At 41.8% G+C, this 24151-nt stretch overlaps 1 protein-coding gene across 1 annotated transcript in view; it reads left to right on the top strand.

Annotated features, from left to right (window-relative positions):
• Positions 1-24151, top strand: part of PEX14 (peroxisomal biogenesis factor 14) — a 66666-nt gene that overhangs the window by 22595 nt on the left and 19920 nt on the right. Inside the window, exon 3 of the mRNA XM_038159666.1 lies at positions 8566-8650. Coding sequence (XP_038015594.1) covers positions 8566-8650 — 85 coding nt within the window. The remainder of the gene's footprint in view (positions 1-8565; positions 8651-24151) is intronic.

The raw sequence follows: 24151 nt of genomic DNA, 5'->3' as shown, positions 1-24151 counted from the left end.
AGATTCTGATGATCCAGATAGTTTCCTCCAGTATCTCCTATATTTATTCTGTCATTCATATCTTCCTTGTCCTAACGTCATCACAGCCCCCTGACTTCAGCCCTAATTGGGGCTTTACTGCTGAAAGGAAGACATTCATTCTCTATTCTAAATTTCCTGTGATTTAAAAATTCTGTGAAATGGGGTTCTTGAAATAGGACTATGAAATAGGACTAAACGAAATCTAAACCATTGCATTACTGGTTTTGTCCAGTCCCTTGACTGTGGAATTAGGAGGATCTGAGGAAGTGTGAACAGTGCTCCTGTTCTGGTGCATCTCTGCTTGACTCAGCTTTCTGGAGTCTCCCATTCAATAGTGATTTTAAGTACTGGGGCACAGTTATTAGGTGTGACACGGGCTTCCATCCTCACAACATTCTCCAGCTCCCTATCATGTGGATGAACGTCCTGCAGTCCTTGTCTGCCCTGCAGTTAAAAGAATGAAAACGTAATAAATTACAGCTTCATTGGTTTTTACATTCTACACATGTGAAGGGAACAGGGTGAAGGGGATTTCTTCTGAAAGCTGCTTTATTTGAGCTCTGCAGTAATGGCAACAGGGATGGAGAGAGGAGTGAAGAAGGTGAGAGTTGGAGGTGCTGTCATCTGCTCCCCTGGAACCTGGATCACACATTTTTTCCAGTTGTGGAGCCAGGGACTGCTCCTAGTTCTGCTGTAGTGAGCATCTTGGACACTAGGTTGCTGCATTCCTTTGGAGAGACTGAGCTCAAACAGCATTAATTTCACAGCACAGCCCCAGTGATCCCTCAGCTTCCTCCTGCCAGAGGGAGAAGCAAGTTGTGGAAATTGGGAACTGTCATGGGAAGGGATAAAAAGCTGATTGTCTCTCCTGAGCTTTGACCGGCTGTCTGGCGTCTCTGGTGGGTGCCGTGGGGTCGGCGTGGTGCCCTTGCCATGGCTCTCCCAGGGGAGCAGCTCTGTCACCTGCTCTGTGAGACACAGCTCCGCTCCCAGGGCTGTCCCACCGCGGGGACGTCACTGCCCTCCTCTGCAAACACAACTCCAAACAATTGCTGCCAGTTGGATTGCAGGCAGTACCCCCGCACCCCCCTGCTCAGCTCGCTGCAATTCCTTCTTTGGTGGTACTGGCGATTGCAGGCAGCTTGCAGCTTCAGCTTAGGCAGAAGGACAAAAAGGGGGTTTTAAAGTTCATTTTCCCTCCAAAAGTGAGATGATTTCTCTTCAATAAAAAGTTAAAATGTTTGAACTCTAGGAAAAAAGGTTCATGCTGCTCACTGGTTTAATTTATTATGGCTGCATTATGAGTTTAATACATTTAGTTTGCTCTTCTGCTCATATTTCTTATAAGATGTTTTTTCCAGCATTTATCACTTCCCTGTAACAGTTTTTATTGTGTTAAGCCTGATGTTATGAAGTCTCATTTGGAGGTGTATTTCTGAAGTAAAAAAATACCTATCTAGCACATTTTCTCTGCAAATTAAAATAGTTATTGTATGTTTCTTTTAATGTACGCATAAAACTTTCTGCCTCTTTTTAGATTTATGCATGTAACTTTAGCGTGAATATTATTCCTCTTAAAGAGACAGGAATTTTGTCAAGATGTCCACTGTGTTCTCAATCGAATTGTAAAAAACTGAAGATGACAGATATTTCACTTTGAAAGGTGACTACTACACAGATGAAGTTGCTACTTTTCATAAGGGTTTTTACTCCATATATCAATGTGTTTTAAGAGAGACTTGGGTCAATAATACCATGCTTTAGAATTCCCTAAATACATATTTACACAATAGACCTTAAAATATATTAGTCTATCATGTCAGCTCCTGTACACTTCTATCCGGGATGTTTTATGTCCTTAACATATGATACAATAAAACTTTATTTTATATAGCATTTTTCATAGAAATTGTATCCTAAAATGCGTTGTGTGGGGTTAAACGAGACTTTCACAAGGTTAAAATTAAAGGAAAAGCTGAAGGGTGCAGGAAAACGAAGGGCTTTGCATGGGATAGATGTATTTAATTGAACAAAGGGAACCTGAGCGGAGAATACACCGAGCTGAGAGCGTGTAAGCGTGATTGGAGCTGCAGAGCAGGATCCCTGGAAGTGGTGAGGTTATGTGAGGAAAGGCTTATTCGGTGTGAATGAAGGAGGTGGAAAGGTCACGCCTTCAGGAGCAGCTGGAGGAAGTGTGGAGTAGCTCCTGGAACAAAGAAGTTGAAAGCAGGGACTGTGTGGAGTCCCTTGTTTGTCGTGGCAGAGTGCTGAGGGGAGGAAGGCAGCCGAGAGCCAGCTGAGCCGCAGGGTGCGATGGATGGCAGCGCGGTGGCACAGCACCGGGGATCTCAGCTGCTCCATCGCTGCTCGCTGCAGCCTGGCCCCGGCGCTCCGCAGGCACAACACTCTGACAGCTCACATGCGGTTTCTTCTGGCTTTTATCATTTTTTAATTTTTTTTTTTGGTCACCCTATTCATGTAAATTAAGTAAGGCTTTTTTGTATGTGATAATTATAGATAAATGTATTTAAAGTAGATCTGGATTTTGTAGTCCTCAGGAAAAAGAGGAAGAGCAATTTTTCCCCCCGTCCCTGTCATGTGTTCGTTTTAATGAGCAATTTTAAAAAATTGAAAATAAAAGAGGAAAATGAATAGGTGTTGAACCAGCCTGTGATATGTAAATGCCAACTAGTAATTACCTAAAACCTCAATTTTCTTTCTGTTTCATCTTGCAAAACATTTCATTTCCACTGAGTGAAAACACTTAATTTGGGGCTCTGACGGCGGGAGCGCGGCGGCGGCTGCGCCGCCAGGGGGCGCGCGGGGTCCGCGCGGCCGGGGGCCGTGAGGGAGCCCCGGGGCCGTGAGGGAGCCCCGGGGGCCGTGAGGGAGCCCCGGGGCCGTGAGGGAGCCCCGGAGCCGTGAGGGAGCCCGGGGGCCGTGAGGGAGCCCGGGGGCCGTGAGGGAGCCCCGGGGCCGTGAGGGAGCCCCGGGGGCCGTGAGGGAGCCCGGGGGCCGTGAGGGAGCCCCGGGGCCGTGAGGGAACCCGGGGGCCGTGAGGGAACCCGGGGGCCGTGAGGGAGCCCCGGGGCCGCGGGGCCTCGCCCTCACGGGGTCGGCTTGGAGAGACCTCCGGGACCGTGGAGTGCAGCCTGTGACCCAGCACTGCCCGGTCAGCTACACCAGCGCACCGAGAGCCGCGTCCGGGCTTTCCCTGACCGCCTCCCCCGATGTCCTATCACCCTGTGAACAAATTCTTCCTGGTGTCCAACCTGAACCTCCCCAGGGGCAGTTTAAGACTATGTGTTGTCCTGTCGCTTGTTTTCTGGGAGAAGAGCCCAAGCCCCACCTGGCTACAGCCTCCACTGAGAGTTGTAGAGAGCAGAAAGGTTCTGCCCGAACTCTTTTTCTCCAGGCTGAGGGGGACCTGTGACAGGGACACGGCCAGGGCCAGTTTCCTCAACCTTCATGTGGGTGCCGCTGAGTTAGGTGTCACTCATAGTCCAAGTTCCAAGCACCTAGTATTTCCCCTTTCTTATTTTTTTTCCCCTTGGTTTGGCTTTTTTTTTCTTTTTTACTTTCTTTTTTTGGTTGGTTTTTTGGTGGGGTATTTTTGTGGCTATTTTTGGTCGTTTTGTGTGTGTGTGTGTGTGTTTGTTTGGTGTTTTGGGTTTTTTTCTTTTTTTTTTTTGGCTGCTATTCTGTATTCTCTTAGTTCCAGGTTCTTCATCTCATATATGGCTCAAAGTGTGTTCTTCCTTGCCTTTGTTCCCATGAATCTTGCTTTTCTGCCTCCCATGAATCTTGCTTTCAACTGTATTTTTTTCCCCCCCCCTCGCTGTTTTATGAGAGGGCTTTGCCACTGTTGTTACAGCATTTTTAAACTTTTCTCCGTCCAACTTTGAGACCTGCCGAACTTTGTAGGTTTCTAGGTTATATCTCAACCGAAATGATTCCTGGGGTTCTGTAGGTTTTCATTTAATTTCGGTGGAGTCGCAGGAGCTGTCAAGCGCTGCTCCGGCCCTGGCTGGCGGCGGGGGACGCGGCTGGTCCCGGGCGCGCCGGGCGGGAGCGCGGCCGGGCCGCGGCAGCGGTGCCTCCTTACTGAGATATATGGCTTCATAATTAGCCCCTTGCATTTTTCCCGAGTGCTGGCATCAGCGTTCTGTGATGTGTTTCCCTGATTAACAGCTGCTTTGCAACTATTTCCGTGTGCCACCGATAACCATATTTGTCAAGCTAGTCCTGGCAGGGCACTGATTTCTTACTAAAACACAGCATTTCTGTTGCAAGGGGTTTTCTTGTTCACTGTTGTGCCAGGCTTTTAAGTCAGCCCTTGTTAAAACGTAAGTTGGCTTCAGCCTGATGCTTGTTAACAGGATTCTGGGTATCTCCTTTAGAGTAGGAGTGCAGAAACCTTTCACAGACAATTTAATCTTCCGAGCCTTGCAAACATACAGCCGTACACTGAGGGGGTGTTGCTGTAGGCTAATATATTGATCAGTTCCATTTGCCCTATAGCTGTGGCCTTCTGCTCTGGCTGAAATAGGTTGAGTGTTTGTTGATACTGCCATATTATTATTTTTTAATACACTGGAAAAAAATTAATTCCAACTTCTTTTACATACGTCATGTATATTGCCAGTGTTGATTGCTTCCGCACATGTAATGTAAACTGTCTGTGCATAGTTCATGGCCTGAGCCGCCTCTGCTTAATGAAAAGAAGTGTTGCTTTTAAACAGATACAGATCCACTCAGAAAGACAAAATACCATCCCTTGCAACGTATAATTCAGACCCAACCTTTACATCACAGGTCATCTCAAAGTCTCAGTCTATCAACAAATGCTGTTTAGTAATAACCTACAGAGGGTTCCCAGTATTAGGAAATCTATTAGAGCTCTTACAGGCTGTGCTCCCGGTGGCTTTTGAGTCTGTTTTCCATGTGGAACTCTCTTACCAAATCCTTTGTTACTTTTATTGGTAAAGATCTTTTATATTTCTGTTATTTTGTTTCTTTATTTCTGAGTTGGTGAAGAATAGGCATTTGCCACAGTACTTTAAATTTCTTGGTTTATTTTTTTAATGCAAGCAACTGATAAAGTAGCTTAGTTTGCTTTCTTGGAAACCCTGCAGCTTTGAGCACAATAAGAAATAAGGCTGTCTTTATCTTCCCCATTAACACAAAAGGGAGGGAAATTAGGAGTGAAGGGCCTTGGCTGCTAAGTTAATGCCCAAGTGCTGTGCTTTGGACCAGAATTTTGCCAGCCCTCTGCTCTTCCATAGCATCTGCAATAAAGTTCCTGACTTTATTTCATATTTCTGACATTGAAGCAGAATATTTGGCCTGAATTTATGTAATTTGTCCAGTTGCAAATATAATCTATGAATAGTGACATTGATCTTTTAATTGGAAAATCAAACTGTAGGACATGACCTGCTGCAGGATTCCACCCATCTCTTCCCAGTCAGAAAGATGTCTTTGTGGATCCTGTCGCTGCAGGAGAGGTGGGAAGCAAGTTTATGGGATTGACTGGCTTTTTAAAAACCAAATACACTCTCTTTAATACAAGTACCCGATGCATTAGATAAAGCCACTCTGCATGACAGTGCATGCTGGCCATCTAAGAATCAATGCAGTGATACAATGCTCGTTATTTGGCAGTGTCCTAATACCATAAAAATTTGGAGAAGTGTTACAAATGCTACAGAAATAGTATGGAACAATGTTAGCAGCTGAGTCACAGTGCTATTTGCCACATGATTTTTTTGGCTGTACATAGGACTGCAAGTCTTCTCATCTTCCTCCTCCTTTTTCTGTTGTTTAAATTATGGAGAGCAGTTGCTCTTGTTTGTGCAAGGAAAATGATCCATAGAAGGTAGGGAAATTCTTGTGTATGTTTGTTGAAAATATTGGCATTTTGACATGGCCAAAATTGCTTTGTAAGTTACTCATGTATACGAGATTAATTATAAAAATGAAGACATTTCATCTCAGCCTATAAGAACGAATGTTCAGAGGTAAATGCAAACACAGTATGAGAAACATGGGATTACTGGAGGGAGGAATACATGTCCAGGATTCTTTTTATGGAGTTGTTGTTGCTTGTAATTTCGTTCTGTTTTAAGATTAAAAAGGCTCTGAATAATGCAGGAAGTAATGCAGGGGAGAGATAAAATAGAAGTTTATTTTGGACTGAAATTTACTACTGAAATGTTTACATCTTTATAAGGCAAAAATAAGCTTTAATAAAGGGTTAGAATCAATGAAATAGTCACACGGTTGTGATTGAATTAGCGCAATGAAAAATACTGCTTATTTCTCACAGATTTTGTAATACTTAAAAATTGATAATTAAATATAAGAGCTTGCAGAACTGTGAGACTGCAGGCCCTTGGTGTCTATCTCACTAAATGTGGGAGGGAGTGTTAAGGAGTGTCTGAAGACACAAACAAGTAATTATTGTTAGAAGGAGAGTGGCTTTGATATGTTCATGTGTCTGTCGGTCTGCTCATTTGGGCATCTTTCTTATTCAGCATATTATCTTAATGTTATTAGTTTGGGTGCTTTATATTTTTGCATCTGGCACAGCAATATCAGCACAGTTTAAATCTGCGATTTGCCTGTCACCTGCATTTCAGCTGGAGACAGATCAAGTGCACATAAATGAAGCCAAAGTATACTTTATGTGGGGTGGTTTTTTCTCTGCTGTTTTGCGGTTCAAAATTACTGAATGGAACTTAAGGAAAAAATGCAGGAAAGCAAGAAAATGAAAAGAATTAAAAATACCCCATTCATTTTATCCTCCCAACTTTGAAGTGTGCTGGGACTTTGTCAAATTCCCGTTAAAATAAATATGTCAATTTCATCTCTCTTCCAAATTCATTTATCATGCTTTTTTAAAAGGTGTTTTCTGCTTTACCTGATGTTTAAATTGGATTCGCTCGTTTATGCTGTTCTTTGCTGTATCCCCCATGTTTTTCTTAAATGAATTAGTAATGACAGCGTACTCCATCATACCCTCTCTACAGCCACTTTAAGGGAAGCCTGGTGATCTAAACCTTTTAACCTATTAAAGATGATTTTCCCCAATTGAATCAGACCCACCACAGGTGTAATAACTAATCATTTAAACTACACCTGCTATTATGTATTTTTAAGCCATTATGCATGTTGGATAGATGATAATTCATGTTTATTGCATTGTCCAATGGATCCGTTTTGCCTACACTAGCCTGATTAATGTATTTAAAGAAATAAGAGATGCAATTTAAAAGAAAAAAACATTGATGGAATGCACTGAGGAGTACATTGAAAGTGCCATTAAACCCATCAGAACTTTGCTCTCTGACCAGAAATGCATATTCGAAGTGTTTGATTCAAACACAAAGTGAAACTTAGTGATTTCAGGAGTGATGCTGTATTTTCCCTTCTTTTTCTGCTGTCAAAGTTTTGGAAACCTTTTTGGAACAGAATTCCAGAACCTGTACTTTAAGATAAACTCTTAAAGACCTGAATAACATGGATCTAGCATATTAGTGTGGCTAATTTTAGCACTAGAGAAGGGAAGTAATCTCTTCCACTAGTTCACATGGATGTGCTGTTAGCACATTATTCCTGGTGATGCCACAGTCAGAACAGATGTTTTTGTATAAAAGTGGAGGGAATCACTGCAGTAACGTGTAATAGCATGTATAACAATATAGGGAAGTACGTGGGAAATGGAACTACCATATGAAGAAAAAAATCAAACACCTTTCACTGGCACCAAATGGAAGTGTAAACATCTAGTGCTGCTGCTGTTGATGCCATTGAGTGTTATCCTAGACTTTTCCCTTTGCTTGTGTAAGTGCTCTGTGTTAGGTGCTCTGTCACCTTAAAGAAGGATGTAGAAGTCAGTTTGTAGACAAAAGTCATCTGTGGCTTTTGCTGGTGTGCAATATAAATTTAACTACTTGCCTACCCATTTGTGTCATTCCAAGTGACTTTTTGGATTGTTGTTATGTGATCCAAAACATGTGAAGCCGCCTCTTCTCTAGTCATGAGAAGCTGGGGTTTATTTATTGCTTTCAATAAATTAGAATGATGGCAGAAAAGGCCTTAATCTCTTAGAATCTGCAGGGAGCTTTAAGTCAGATAGAAAGGAAGCATTCTTACAATAAGCCAACTGTTACAGATCACTTGCGTTGACTCAAGGCTTGCTTTAACTGTAGGAGCCAACTTAGGTAAGACGATCACAATGTAAATAACAGAAACATGTAATAGTCTTAAAGGAGTTTTTTATACAGGTAGAGCTGCTCCCAAAGTAATTAAACAAGAAAATTCTAGGCTAAACACCATAATTGTGCTGTCTTAGTTAAACCACAAACTCTGATACTTGTTGAACCATTTCTGAAAGTTGGTGTTGTCTCCAGACAATCTCCATGTGATGGATGTGTTGACTTACCTTGCAGTCCACAGTGCCTAATATAAAATAGGGATTTGACCATGCCTAACTTGGATCTTTTCTCTCTTCTTTTTCTCCAATCCTCCTACCCTCCTCAGATTGTGACAGCAGTGAAATTTTTACAGAATCCACGGGTCCGCCAAAGTCCTCTTGCAACCAGAAGAGCATTCCTGAAGAAGAAAGGTATGAACTCTTTAGGTTGTGATCTCAGTGATAATGAGGGACCTTGAATTAATGTAAAGTCAAAATGTATTGCTGTGGAATATTAAAAGTTACAGACAAAGCAATTAGTCTGTCCCAAAAGAAGATCTGAGGTTTATAAGAAATATCAGTCTCTTTTCTTTCCAACTGACTAGTGCAATATTTGCACCAGATGTGGAATTGTACAAAAGACACATGGGAAATTTCTGTTTAACTGTTATCAGATCTTTTCTGCAATGAGGACAGTTCATAGTTGTGGACTAGCTGGTCAGTTCAAACCTTACTGACACTGGCATAAGAATGGCCAATCTCTGGGTGAAAAGGTCAAATGTTTCCAAAGAGAGCCAGAGAGAGGCAAAGAACCTGGTAAAAGTCAACAAGGTCAGGTTAAGGTCAAGCTTGGGGTCAACCTGACTTTCAGGCTGAAATGGTAAACCACTGACTGAGTTTAGCCCTTTTCTATAGCAGGGATAGAGCAGATCCTGACAAATCCTATATCATCTTAGTGAGGTGCAGCATACTTTGGTCATTGCCTACACAGAATTTGTTTTACTTTCTGACTCATAGTGGAACTATCTTTTATTCCTATTTTGTTTCTAAAGTTTTTATTCCACGATGTGCAGTGCATTCCAGGTGATTCACTCTATATTTTGCTACGGTCCTGGGACCATATTGCTTACCACAAGACATAAATAACAACAGTTCTAACTGTTAATTACGTGCGTTGTGGAGCACTGTAAGGTATTGGAATGACACTGAAAATACAAATTCCAAACTTCAGAGGGGAGTGACCCACATACACATTGAAGTCATAAGTACTTCATGGTACATCAAATTCTAAAGCTAAAGATCTTGAGCTTTGAAAAGTAGGGAAGCCTATGAAATATGTATTTTTCTGTTTGGAGTTATGAAGTGCTCATTGAGATGCCTGAGACCTGAAGTCATGAGCTGGAGAGTTCAAGTCTATGCAGCACTTTGCTCATCCTGAATAGCAGAGAACCTGGAAGGGAATGGCAGCCTTGTGTTTTGGCCATGATGTCATGACGAGTAGTTCAGGGGCACATCATTTTGAGTGTGATCCTCTCCCTGCTTGTCCTAGTGCCAGTTAAGAGGACATTCCAATCACGCAGGGATGTTGCTTGCCCTGCCCTGCCATCAGGATGACATTAAAATTTGGAGCCTGTTGGTCGCTGTGCACCATGAGTTTTTCCTTGAAATATGTGGACCTACGGGGAGTAATTAATCATAAAAGCTTGGGGATTTCAAGTCTATCATCGAAGCAATGAAGCAAGGGAAAGCTGAGCCTAAAAGCTGTGCTGATTACCCGGGGTAACTTGATACAAAATCTATTGTTGCCGAGAGATCCTTAGCCCCCAGTATATCGTGCAATATTATAACTGCCTGATCTTCTTCTGTGCTGACAATGACCAGTTAGTCCTCATTTTCTCTCTCAACACAGCTGGGTTAGAATTTCATTTGCAGAAGGTATTTAGAGCAATTTAGAGACAAATGTCTCTGGTGTTTGCTCTGCACTTCCCCACCGCAGGCTTCGCTGAACAGTTTTTTGTATCAGGAGCTCCATCTAATCTGTTTAATTTTAATAAATCCCTGACTGGGAGAAGAGGAAGGGTGGGGAGATGGAGGCGCAGAGAAACTGTGGCCGGACTAATACTTCTTATGAATTACTTGGCTAATAATTACTAAAGAGCAGAAATGGTTTGGTAGAACTGTTTGTTTGTTCCTGTGTGTTAATTAGCCCTCCTTCCCTCTGTGCTAATTGTTTTTTTTCTAAACTTAACCATAGGAGATAGGAAGGAGTAGGGTCCAGTGGTGCCTGTAGCCAGCAGTCTCTGAAGTATGTCCATGTGGAATGTGCCTGTGTTCAGTGCTGGCATGGTACCTGTGTGGTCTAGCAGATGGAGTCAGGTCCTGAAACATAGATGTCATGGCTGGTTTAGGCCTGAGTAGATGAGGGACTACAGCTTTGGTGGGCTGTTCCCCCATTCTCTGATGTACAGTCCCTGTCATCCCAGTGGTAATGAATGTTTATCCCCAGTACAGGCTGTCATAGTGAGTCCTCACTGCCAGTTGAAAAAGGTCCTGCAAGCCTGACTTGGCTTAAGAAATTTCACTTCTGAGACTCACTGAGGTGGTTCTGCCTAGAATTACAATATTTTCTTCTTTTTCTATAAGCATCTCCTTCCTCATAAAGGCCAATCAGATTTTATTTCCATTTAGTATAGGAGCTGGATTTGGTTTAGTACATTTCAGTGAGATGAGAAATGAAAGTTTCTGCAGGGTTATCAGCTGGACTGGGTCTGGTGAAGCAGTAGTTGTAGAGGCTGAAATCAGGTGTTCCTGGCTCTGTGCCGTTCAGGTGGTGCTGAGCTGCTCTCTCTGGCACGTGGGGTGATACAGTGCTGATGACAGTTGGGAGAGTGAGGGTATCCTGGATTTGTAAAAGGGCTTTCAAAAGTCAGATGAGATTTCTCTGTTGTCTTAAGCACTTTTAAACTCCCATATACAGAGGCATTAATGAGAAACATGAAGTTATTAGAATCATTTATCATTTTCTTTGAAGCTTACGCTGGCATTTTGTGTAATTTATGACATTTCCTCCTTTTTATCATGAACTTCTTCAGATGAAGGGAAAAACAGCTGTTTCCCCTCAGAGTATCTGAAAGAAAAGAAAGAAAAAAAAGATGCTGTTTGTTTTTTGTCCAACTCGCTGATTCTGCTGATGACATGCCACAGAATCAGCGGCGCCTTGGGAGTAATTAGACAGCATGTGGGGCTTAAACCCTTGTGGAAATGTGTCTGTCATTGAACTGTTGTGCCTCAGATGTCCTGCACTGCTCAGTTACCCATCCGGTAACTTGTGTGGCTTGTTGATTCTGTGCGCTCTGAATCTCCTCAGTTCTGGCCAGACAGAGGAAGGGGGTGGAAATGCACTATGCATGGGAAGCTCTGTTTTCAGGGCGCTGGGTTTTTGGGGCAGGGAAGGGGAAAACTGCGAGGTTACAGACTTGTGTCATCTTGGATGAAGAACTGTTTTCTTAGTTGCTTGTTCTCTTCATCTGTAAAATGACTACAGTAATGACTTTCCAGAGTGGCATTGTGGGAACTGATGAAAGCATGTGAGGAGCTCAGAAATAATAGTGATGGAAGAACAGAGGTGCATTAAAGCAAGTTAATGTACAATTGTTGAGTTATGTTGGGAAAATGTCCACTCAGAAGGTTTTCTGCAGTGCATCAACGTTCCAGAAAATCTTTCCAGTGTCAAGATGCCAGACTATGGTGATTTCTGAAGAGATGAAAAAATTATTTAATTCTACATGCCCTTCCCAGTCAGAGCTCAAAGGCACTTGATCCCCTGGAAACAAATGCTGTCAGCCCCAGAATCTCCAGTAGAAAACTGACTTAATTTTCTTCCTCTTTCTGTAGTCTGCATTCTTGGAAGTTGAACCTGCCTTTTCCCCTTTGTCAAAGAAACCCAAGTGAATCACCTTCAGGACCTGAGGGATGGGGGCACAGCCCACTGCTGGAGGGCTTAAAAAAAAGCAAATTCTTCAGCAGATTTCAATTTAACCCTCTTTTATTACTCCTTTTTTTTAATAATTTAAGTCCATTTCATGAGGCAGTTTGCATGTCCTTGAATGGAATCTCGTTACCATGAAAGCTTTTTTAGCATTGATTTCATAACAGTCTTAATTTAATAGTGCCGTCATTACTGAGAAGCTCTGAGAGTGAGGCCCCAGCTTTCCAGGTCACTGACCTTTTAATTACAAACCTTGTTCTGATGGCCAGGTTATCGACTGGACAGCTCCCAGCTCCTGCCCCCAGCATGAAGATGAAAATAACTGCCTTTCCTCCCCCACTTCCAGAAAAGGGAGGAAAAGAAAAGTAACCTCTTGTGTTTCCAAAATTAATTTTCTCCTTCAGCTTTACTTTGTAATTAATTCTTTAACATGTCTCAGTGAAGCTCAAACAGTTTTTGCAAAAGCTTTTCTTGAGAAGAAAATACCATGCAAGCCGGTGGAGTCCAGTGCCAACTCAGCTGGAAAAATAGAGTTAGTAACCTGTGGTGTCAAAATACCTGTTTAGGCCAAACTGCTCTGGCTCTACAAACCTTATTCTTTTCTAGAAAGTACCATGTTTGATACACAAACGTGGGATTAGACCGTAAGTGTCGACTGTTCAAGGAATGCTAGGTGACTTGTCCTTCTCTTCAGACTTCCTGTCAGGATATGGATTTGAGAGATGGTGAAGAAAAGGAGTAAGGGCTTTATTTTGCTGCTGTGCTGGTGTTGGCTTCTCCAGAGTGGCCAGTGTGGGTGATGCGTGGTGGATTTGTGCTGAAGACAGTGCTGGTAGTGCAGAGGTGCTCTGTATCTGAGCAGCGCTCACGCACAGAGCCAAGGCCTTTTCCGCTCCTCACCCCAGCAGTGAGGAGGCTGGAAGTGCACCAGAGGTTGGGTCAGCTGGGCTCAGGTATAATCTGTTCACTGTTTTCAGCACAAATCCAAAATATAGCCCCATATTAGGTACTGCAAAGAACAGTGCACTATCCCAGCCAGACAATTGCACAACTGATGGTGTGAGTGAGGCTTGTCCTGTTCTGTCCCTGCAGCTCAGGTGACTTCTTCTCTAGCTGCTCACACCAATGCCTGCACAGACCTCATCCCTTGCGCTTGCAAAGCTACAAGCAAGACCTGGAGCTCAGATACTGAGAGCAAAAAATTAATACAAGAGCATGCTTAGTGTTTTAAGCTTCTAGTACAAATCATCACACAGCAAGAGAAAGTTCACTGGCATAGGTAGAAGGAGGCAGGTGCTTTCTGATTATTTAAGAAGTTTGCAGCAGGTGTTCAAGTAGCATAAAGTAACTCTAACATCTTGTGTAGACTTACAGAAATGACTGTAGAGGTTGCATGGAAGTCAGCACATTCTGCATTTTCACGATGCTTTTCATTTCAGGGTTTTGGAGCACATTGTACCCATTGACTATGGAAACTTTGCAGCTAGTTGCATGGAGCACGTTGGATGGTATTTATAGGGTTATCTATCGTTATCAGAATCATGGTTTGATCTAGATCTCACTGTGCTTCCCACTAGAAAGCATCCACCTCTGAGGTAGACGACAGCAGCTGTTCAACATCACTTTGTGATTTTTAGGAGAGGAAATGAAGAATACTTTATCTAAGTGATCTTGCAGAGGGAGCTTTAGGGATAGAGAATGTAATTACTGAGTAAAAAATTTACTAAGATTCTTGAAAAGCACCATGGGATATTTAATTACTAGAGATGGTTGGGCCTCTGTTTATGACTGTGCAAGACAGCTAGTGTGCCTTGTAATATTTTGCTAGGTTAAAGAAAAATATGTCCTACACCTGTAATGCAACCAGTTTGTTCTTTAGGTGCCTCCCATCCAAGCTTTGGCTCTACTCAACCCTGCATAAATGGGGAAATGTGATTGTCTCCCAAAGAGCTTATTAGGGAACTTAAGAATGAAGAGTGAGAGAATGAAAGCTGTCATTGCTAACAAACTCACACCAGTTCCTATCTAAGTCAGCATTAGGGGTAATCACATCCATTTGTGGCACTCTGCTGTGTTTGCCCAGTGCTGATAATGTTCAACATACACATTTCCACTCCTGGAGTATCATAATGCAGAGGAATAGATGTGCTTGTGATTCAGAAATTAGTTCCACCTTTCTGTGTTTTGTATTAGTTGCCTTCTTTTTTCTTCCTGAAAATGATTGAGAATCGCTATCCATCTGCTGAGAAGGAGATGTCTTCCTGTCCTGCCACTCTTCTGCATGCGGATCTGTCACCTGCTGTTCAGTACCAGCCTATTCATCATGCTGACTCTTTCCCCCATCAATTTTACCACTGTTTGTCATGTCTGAACTTGTCATGAACTGTACGGATTTTCTTGGCTTCTTTGGTGACAAGGAATGTTCAGTAGTGCTAACAAAATGTGGTAAACTGCTCGGCCTTAGGACGTCCTGGGGATCAGATATGGCGCTTCTTTGGAGGGGTTTGGGAAGAATATAGTTGAAGAAACCCTTCACTATCATTCCTCAGGATTTGAAAGGAAGTTTGGAAAAACTAGTCTGTTTAGTCCCTATAAACATGGAGAAATCAGTTTATTGCTCATCTCTGACTCTTGTCCCAGTCGTTTATGAGAGGGCAGAAAACCACCTGACATCGGGTTAGACATAACTGCCCACGTGATGCAGTGTACAAAGGAAGCCAATCCTTTCTTGGCTTGAAAATTATTGATAAATTGGAACAGACCGGTTTGATGCTTAGGAAGTTGTGCATGCTGCAAAATGCTGTTTGTAAGCTTAATTTTAAGAAATAATTGGAATGTCATGGGTTTAATGATGTCTCTCCACTTGGCTATCTGACAGTGACTATTTAATGTAAAAGAGCCGTTAAAAATGGCTTTGCAAAATTAACTCCTATTGCTCATTGAGTGTATTTTGAGTCATATCTGCCTTGTTTACTGACAAAGTAATGTTTCCATTCCTGGTAGTACTGAAAAAACAATATGATTACAGCAGAGTGAATTGAAGTCTACCTAGAAGATAATGCTAAAATAGTCAATTATATTTCAAGGCCTGAAATCATTAGCCTTAGCGATGGGCAAAAAAGACCTAACCCCTAAGTCTGACTTGTAAATTTAAATATTTATTTATAATGCTTTTGAGTGAAAGTAAATGCCAAGTCCAAGAGAAAGTCACTTCAGTAGTTACAATCTAAAAGCAGGCATAGGAGATCTGAGACATGACTGCTTCCTTGGCTTTGGGTAAATTTCTTGTTTGCTGCTTGCCCATCTGTAAAATGGGGTTAATTACCACTTTTGCCTTATTGACTCAGTAAGATTTATGTTAGCCATGTTCATAAACTGCTCTGATATGCTTCTTTCAGAGTTCTTGGTGCTGCCGTGTGTGATTTTTGAAGGTACTGCAGTAAAAGCCACACTTTCAGAGAGATTAGGAGTTAACTTGCATCAGCTGTGTATGGGAGGGGAAAGCTGCAAACTTTAGAATGTCAGAATGTCAAGGCTCAGGCAGATTGCGTGCAATCCTAATCCAGCCCTGCAGCTTTGACCTTTGAAGAAAGATTCACCTTGAGATGGTTGAAGAAATCTATGTACGTTTGTATAAAAATATTTCTGTGACAGAAGGGATTTGTTTTTCATTGTCATCCAGCCCAGGGTTTCCCCACAGTCTTCCCAGAACAAGTAAATGAATTCAGCTTCTGACCTGCTCTGAGAATGGACCTGGTGTTCTAAGTTTAAGGAGACAGCCTTCCCTCTTGAGGCTAAAACCAGGAGTGTAGTTAGGATAATCTGTGGTGTTCTGCTGAAATCCACTTCAGACCTAATGATACTTTCCTGCTAGGAAAGGTTAAATAAGTTCCTATATGAGATAATTCTCTAGGATCTCTTAGACAACATTTCTGTTCTGTTTAAAATTATGTCTTGGGTCCCCTTGAACATGAATTCCTACAGTTTGCTTTTCTGCTGCAAACTCTCAATTTTAGTCTGGAGTGCAATCATTTTTTTCTTAACTAAGAGGTTAATTTTGTTTTTGGTTCATTCCTTGCTGTTCTTGCTCCTGGAGCCTAGTCCAGGTGACTCCACTTCTCCTGGAGCAGAGCAGAGAATTCATTCTTGTGAAACCCGAGGCGCACTGAAGTAAAAGCTGTTGACTTTGTCATACCGTGCAAATGTGCATTGCTTTTAGCAAGACAATAAAGGGTAAATGGGGTGATCTCTGCTCCTGCAGAGAGGTCAGGTGGTTACATTACACAATCTTCTAGAGCATCTTGCAGCAAATACATGGGTTATATTAAAAGTTGCAATCATATCATTTTTTAAAAGTAAATTGCTGACCTTATGCAGTGGAATCAGCTTTATTGAATTTCGCCAAAAATGCGTTTATAATCCCCCCACCCCTGCATACACATGATATTCATGTCCTTGCTGCCCATGTGGAAATGTCCCTTTTTACGGTGATAAAATTAAATTTGTCTTTGTCTCTGCCTTGCCTCACCTTTTAAGATTCCATCCTTTAGAGACACCAGTGGATATCCATACCAGAGAACGAAGATGGGCAATATCCCTGCATGGCTGGCTGGCTGATTGTGAGCCACCTACCACGGAACAAATAAATAAGCATTTCACATTCAGAGGACAAATCAAGCTAAGGACAGGTATAATATGGGTATTTTTCTAGGATTGTTGTGGCCTTAGCATAGGTAAGAATATATTTTGACTTGGCGGTACCTACACTTTGCTTCTGGATTTTTTCTAATTGCTATGCAATATGAAATGTAAAATCCACTAACAGTTGTTGTGTTACTCGTAGTATTGTGTTACATGCCCTTCTTCAATAATAACTAACCATAAAACTCGCTGGGTTCTGGCCACCTACAGCCTCCTTCCTGAATTCACTTGAGAAAAAGGTGTTAGGCAGCATGCTCAAGAATTTAACACACCTATTTCCCATATTTCTATGCCACTTTGCATCTTCAAAGTACTCTACAAATATTAGCTGACTAAGCTTGTGACACCCTTCATGAAATGGCAAGATTATAAGATTAATTTAAAGCACTGCAGATTACGTTTTTTTCCTCTTCATTAGACCTTTATATTCTTGGAACAGTTTGCAAACTCTACATTTTAGTGGGAAACTGAGGAATTTTAGGTGGGGACACTGAGGCAGATGTATTAACAGTTAGATCTGAAATAATTCTGACTGCCAGCCATAGATCTATAAATACAACCATGCTGTGCCATACTGGCAGTGTGATGTACTGTATAGAATTTTCACTAAAATTACTCAGAGCATTTTCATGTTTATCCACCATTCCAACCCCAGCTGCTTTGAGGGTCGGTGGAAGAGGTTAAGCTGGTTTTATTCAATAAAATCAACACAAACCATCTAAGTAAATGAAGGGGCAGATTGGCCTCTGCAGCGTTAGCCTGGATCCCTCCTTACAGCATCCTCCAGCTTGTGTTTTTTATGTAGTGTTTAAAAGACTGCTGCTCAGAGGTACTGGGGAGAATATCAGAATATCATTACTCCTGCTCTTCAAGTAACCAGGAGAATGCAGCTGTTAAACTCAGGATATAAAATACATGTTTAAAAGATGACTCTGTATGTGTTTAAAAAAGAGAGCGAGAGAGGATTCAAGGGAACCAAAAAATAGCAGGTTCCATTACTGTAATTAAATGGCAGCATTTAACCTATCAGGCCGTTGCGTGTATGTGAGAGACGAGCAGGGAGCTGCATTTGAAATGATCTCTGTCTTCCTTGGGGGATAGAGTAGTTAAATAATTTGTTTGCGAGGTGTGAGTTTAGTGTCGGGTAAAGCAAGTGCTGGTGTGTGTGTCTCGTAAAGCTGGGGTAGCTGAGAATGGCATTCAGCAGCATCTGCACTGTCAGGAGGAACACAAGCTGCTCTTGCCCATTTGTTGGCTTCTCCGCAGTCAGGGCCTCACCTGGTCCCACACATTTCATCATAAAAGGAGAGCTTTTTTCATGCCAGGCCACCTGAGATAGACAGCAGTAGCAGTAAAAGAAAACCAGGGGAGAAGTAGAGGAAGAAAAGAATCGGAGCAGTTCTGTGAGCTTTTTTCCCAGTGGTTGCTGTAAGGTCTGAGTTGTTGCATGCAGTCGTTGCACTTGGCACTCGGGAGCCTGGGGGCTGTGGCATCCCTGGGGCCAAGGACGAAGCTGCTGCTCAGGGATCTGCTCCTTCAGCAGCTCATGGAGCAGTGTTGTAGCTGAGCCTGGCGTGGTTCCTGTGCTGTGAGACTGTGGGGTGCAGAGCCACGTGGAGAGAGAGGGATCTGCTGAGGGCAGCCCTGGCCCCTCGTCATTGACCTGGACCCTGAGCAGCCCTTTGGGCAGAGCTGTTCAGGGATGTTGGTCCACATTTTGGCATCCCAGAGAGGAGACACAGTCTTACATAGTGCTCACAAGGGGGTATCTTCCCATTTTTATTCACTCCCTTTTAGTTGTACGGTGATTCCTTTGTGCAGGGAATATTTCCTAGCCCAGAAACTCCAAGAGCTGTCCTCATACTTTGAACTGCTTCAGCTGCCTCCCCTGCTGATCCAACTTGTGCTGTATTGCAGGAACATGGCCCTAAGTGTTTCTTGATGTTCACTCCAGTTTCTGTGAGAATTCTGTATAGCCACTCCCATTTGAATTCCTGGGCTAGAATTTTTGTGATGCTTTAGAAGACAGCAGACAGTGTTAAAAATGCAGATATTTCTGTATTTCCTTACTGAATATTCAGCCCCAGTGACTGGATTTTGAGGGGAGCACTTGACTAAAAGGGGACAAGAGAAATGCCCTGTATTTTAGCACTCAATCAAAGCAATGCATGAATTGGAGTCCTTGATGTGAGTTAGAAATCTAAAATTATTTCCACAGATGATCTACCAAAAAAAGGTAGAAATATGTTATTTGAATAAAGTATTAGTTGCAAATGCCTTACCTAACTCAAGTGCATATAAGGCATGTACAGATTCTCAAACCTGTCAGTCTTTGCACATGATGATTGTGCCAGTCTGAAATGTTTTAGAAAAGATACAGTGTAATGTTATTTCTCTTTCACAGACGTAGAAACTGAGGCAGATGGAGGTTAAATGGCCTACACAAGGTCAATAGCAAGGCTGGGAATAGAACACAAATGTGTGGAGGCTTTTTATTATACTAATAAGGAAACTCTGGAGGTGTGTTTGGCATGGTAATCGGAACCCCAGAGAACTAGAAGCAGTTACTGTGTTCTGTGCATGTCCCGAGGGAGCAATGATGAAACTCCTTTTCTACCTTACCACTCCAGTTCTCCGTGTGTGGTCACCACAGTTTTTACACCACTTAACCTCGTTATTTTTAGTATTGTTAGCATTAGTTGTCCTTTGGGCGTTTAATCCAGGCTCTTTAATTTTCTCTGGAGCCCTGAAGAGGCCCTGTGGAAGCCACAAGGGGAAAAAAAAAGCAATAAACAAAGCAAAAGATGAAAAATGATCTTTTGAAACTTCTTCTATTTTGTTGACTTGTCCCCTAATGTTTTTTGTCTTTGTTGTTCTTTCATCATGAAGGACCCTGCTTAAATGGCTAATCTTGGTTTCTTAAAAGTTAATTTGCTATTGTTTCTTTCTTCCCCACCCAAGATTAACATCCTGTGTGATGACATAGATGGTTGTTGTCTAAATGGATGTGATGTAACCAACAAAATTGTGTAGGGTGGGTGGAGAAATATTTATATACTTGTGTTAAAAATTACAAAGTAGGTTTGTCTTTTAAACAGAAGGTTTAAAACACTGTTACTGGCAGCATCAGCCTTTAATTTTACAGGTGGCTACCTTTCTAGTAACATTCAGCAAATATTTTAATGGCATGTAAAAAATTTCTCAAAAACAGAATAACGAGGAACGAGGGTGATTTATAATCTGTAATGAATTCTTGCTGACATTGTCTTTTTATAACAGTGTAGTAGCATCTCTGTCTTTCTGGGGGAAGTGCAAACCAAATTTACCTTAAACGTTTGTACCGTAATAATTGAATACGTAGCATTTAGGTGTAATTTTCTTAATTCAACTTATCTTCTTAGTGTGATGTTACCTGACTCACAGGTGTCTAACACTATTTCCACTTTACAGAAAGTGAGTTAGAGGAGCCAAGATGCTCTATAAGGTGGCGAGAAAATACCTGTCAGAAAAAGGCGTGAGTTCATGGCTCCACACCCACTGCTGGTTTCTTTACATTTCCATATCTTTTTCCATGCACAGTTCCATGTATTTTTACATGTTCTTTAAATGAGCAGCTGTAGCCACAAGTTCTCCATGCTCCCCACAGCAGCTTCCTGGCAGAGGGAGTGTCCAGTATGCCCTGTCCCACTGTGTGATCAGTGCTTCATTGTGTGTTCTTCAAACACTCAAACTTCATTTGTAGACACTTAAAATGATTTTTCTTGTGATAAGTCTGTACAGATGTGTTTGTTTTGTTCCTTTCTAAAGTTTAAAGTAAAAGAGGAAATAAATAACTTTGAAGGAAGTTGCTCTTCACACTGCAGCTCATGTCTGTCTGCAGAGGCTGCTCTGTGACTGGTTTTGGCTAAGGTGGAAAGTAGCCAGGTGCTCTTGTTAGTGCGTTTGGGGCAATCAGTAATTCCAGAGTAATGCAAGAAAACAGAAATGCTGCATCATGACAGATTTCCCCATTCTTATGTATAAAACAAAGGCATCCTTCAGATATTCTGAAAAATCTGGTTAAAAATTTCATATAATGGCTTGAAATCGTTGTTCTTCTACATGATTCCTTTCTTTTGAATGCCGATTTTGGCAGAAAGAGTGTCAGGCTCTAGAATTGCAAGCCAGCCCAGTCCAGTAATCCCAGATCAGCAGTGACTGATCCAGAGTTCCACGTTAGGGCCGGGCTTTGAGATCAGACCCGATACAGTCTGTGTTCACCCCCACACCACAGAAAGGCCTGAGGATTCTTCACTGCTCTAACAAAGAAGTTGGAGTTACAAATGTCTAGTTGACTGCAAATCCCCCCTGGCCATCTCCTTCTGGATCAGCACTGGAATTCTTGTGACATGCTGGTTCAAGTTGTTGGAAATACGATTTAAAATTGGAGTTCCGAAGGTAGATCAAAACCAAACCTCCTGTATTGCTGGTGTTTTACCTTACTCGAATTTAAGACCACCTCTGGCTTTGTATTTAGAAGCTCCTAAAGATAATATCACAGATCAAAGAGTAGCCAAAGGCTAATCATTTTGTTATTATTGCTCAACAAGCTGCTTAACAAAATATATTTTGTTCACACAAAATAAATGGATCTGAAGCACAAATGTTTTCTGTCACTGCTGCTATGAAAATATGTGGTAAGCTTTATAAGCTATGGTAGTACATGGGTTTCTTAAGGGCCATGTATCAAACTGGGCTGCTTTTGGAAATGAACATGTAGAAGAAATTAATATTCTTTCACCCTTACAGAATGTTTCATGTTGTAGTTCCCAATTTAATAGGAAGTTGCATAGGCCTGATGTGTACTCTGGTCAAGTTACTTCATTTTTGAGTGCAGGGTTTTTCTTTGCAGCCTGTCTTTCCTTCACACTGCTTGTTGGACACTTTGGGTCTGACTGCCTGCTATGCTCTGCACGGTTCCTGGCACCATACCTGCCCAGTGAATGCCTTTTGGGATGTCTGAGGAGTATTGAGATACAGATAATGGGGATCAGGAACCAGCGCTGTTTCTGTGCAGGAATAGCAGCAGGAATTTACAGGTCACAGGTTGGATGTGCTTGGAAACGTACCTGTTTAGTGTACCTAATACTTGTTTTCTCTGAATGCCTGGTCTGATTTCTAGGGAGCTGTCAGTTGTGGTGCGAGTCATGACAGCACTATGGTTACTGGAGTAGTGTCTCTTCCATTAGCTGGATTTTTTGCTCTCTAAGGACTTCTTTTAAACACATGCCAGAGCCCTGGTTATGTACTATTCTTGATAAGCTTTTGAACTATTTGTGGAGCAAAAATTCTACCTGTTGAGTTATGCTGTCTGCTGCCTGCAGGTTTGTTGTAGATTGATTCAAGAAAGTGGTGTCCAAATCCTGTTGAGGCTGTGATAGCCCTCCATCTGCTGGGACTGTGACATTGTCCCAAGCATGAGTCCAATTTTCGTCCTGCATGTTGTTCCTTGAATTCTCCTCTTAGTGCCTTGACCCCTCAAATGGATAGCTTCGTATTGGGAGCTTTTACTGAAGGTATCTCTTTCTTGCTTTCCTCTTTCTTTCTATTAACATGCTTCATATAGGCAAGGAGCTTGCTTTACATTGGAAGAGGAACACCTGACCTCTTGCTGCAAGTGAAACTGTATTTTCCCTGCCTTGAAACTACCAGTGAAATGCATTTTGGACTGACTTATAATGCTGTGATTTATGCTGTGGTATGCTTTGTGATATTACAATGTCCTTTTGCCTTTGTGTTTGATTTTCTCCCCTCTGATAAATTTTACTGTGTATTAACCCAAAATATCCATAGGAGAATGAGGCATTCTTCCTGCTGCTTGCTGCCTCAGAGAAGGAATCCCATGGTTTTTTTTCCCCTCCAATTAACCTCACTGCAATTTCCTTTTTTTTTCCCCCTCGTTGTTTTGAAATAGTATTAACATGGGAGATATTTTAAATAGAAAACTGGAAGAAAACATGTTTCTTATTCATATGTATACGTGTTACACACAAATGTGAATGAGTGACCAGAAGCACCTTTTTCATTTTCCATTTTGAACTTCTCATATATATGAAACTGAGAAGAAAAGTTGTAGTACTTGTTCTGTTTCTTCCATTCCAAGACATGCTAAGCAAGTCACCCTTCTTCATTCAGAGTGAAAATACTTTGATCCAGTTTTCTGAAGACAATACTCATTTCATAAGAATATTTAATCAGTAGAAAATAGAGAGGATTTAGTTTGTTTGTTTAGTATTTAACCAAGTGAATAAGGCAGATTAGGGGAAGGGGGGACACTGGACCCATAAACAAGGTGATATATAATATTTTTTTTCGTTCTCCTTTTAAATAAATACCGATCAGCTTTATGTTCAGAGACAATAGGAGCCGTTGGCTTAAATTTGCAGTTTACTGTATTTATGGCTGTAATATCAAGGTGCTGCCGTCGTAATTTCATGCCCCAATGAGAAGAGCAAGGTCGAAGCAAATGCTTCCATCGGCATCTGCTAACACACTAACTCATAAACAAGGCCCGGCTGGATCAGGTGGCACGGAATAATACAGGCTAATGAAATACAGCACAGCTTTCCATTACTGTTAGTTTTTACAGTGTCGTCATTACGTGTAATTTATGTTTAAAAAATTCAATTTTATACAAGGCTCTGGGAAATAGGGGTCTGCAGGTCACCCGACGACTTTTAACGGCTCTGAGAGTCCTTATTGCACTCTACTGTTCCAACAAAATGTTAATAATAAATAATAATAAAAAAAATCCTCTTTTACTTTTTCTGTGGTTTGCATATCTTGCTCTGTCTTTTTAATTACAAGTGGTAAGGAGAGTTTGGGGCTCTGTATGGTGTCAGGAGTTATCCCCTTTGCTGGTGCTCCCAGAGGGGGGTTACTATCTGCTTGCTTTTCTTTTGTCTGTCTATCAATCACCCGGGATCCTGTAAATGGAGTAAACACAGCTGAGGAGAGGGAGATACTTAACAACCTCTCTCCCAAACCCTCACCCTCTGACATTGCCCTCCTCTCCTCCATTACACTTCATTTTATTATAGACTCCAAAAAGCTTAGCTAGGAAGAGAAACTGCTGCTGTATTTATTTATTTATTTATTTTTACTTGTTATGCCAAAATACTTTTTATTTTAACCTTTTCAGTCCTGGTGGACTCACTGTGTAATCCCTAGCATTGTTCTGTTAGTCTGATTTTCCTCCTTTATTT

Source organism: Motacilla alba, chromosome 21 (assembly GCF_015832195.1).
Source record: "Motacilla alba alba isolate MOTALB_02 chromosome 21, Motacilla_alba_V1.0_pri, whole genome shotgun sequence".
NCBI lineage: Eukaryota > Metazoa > Chordata > Aves > Passeriformes > Motacillidae > Motacilla > Motacilla alba.
The sequence above is the reverse complement of the archived record's forward strand: the minus strand, read 5'-3'. Positions and strand labels throughout refer to the sequence as shown.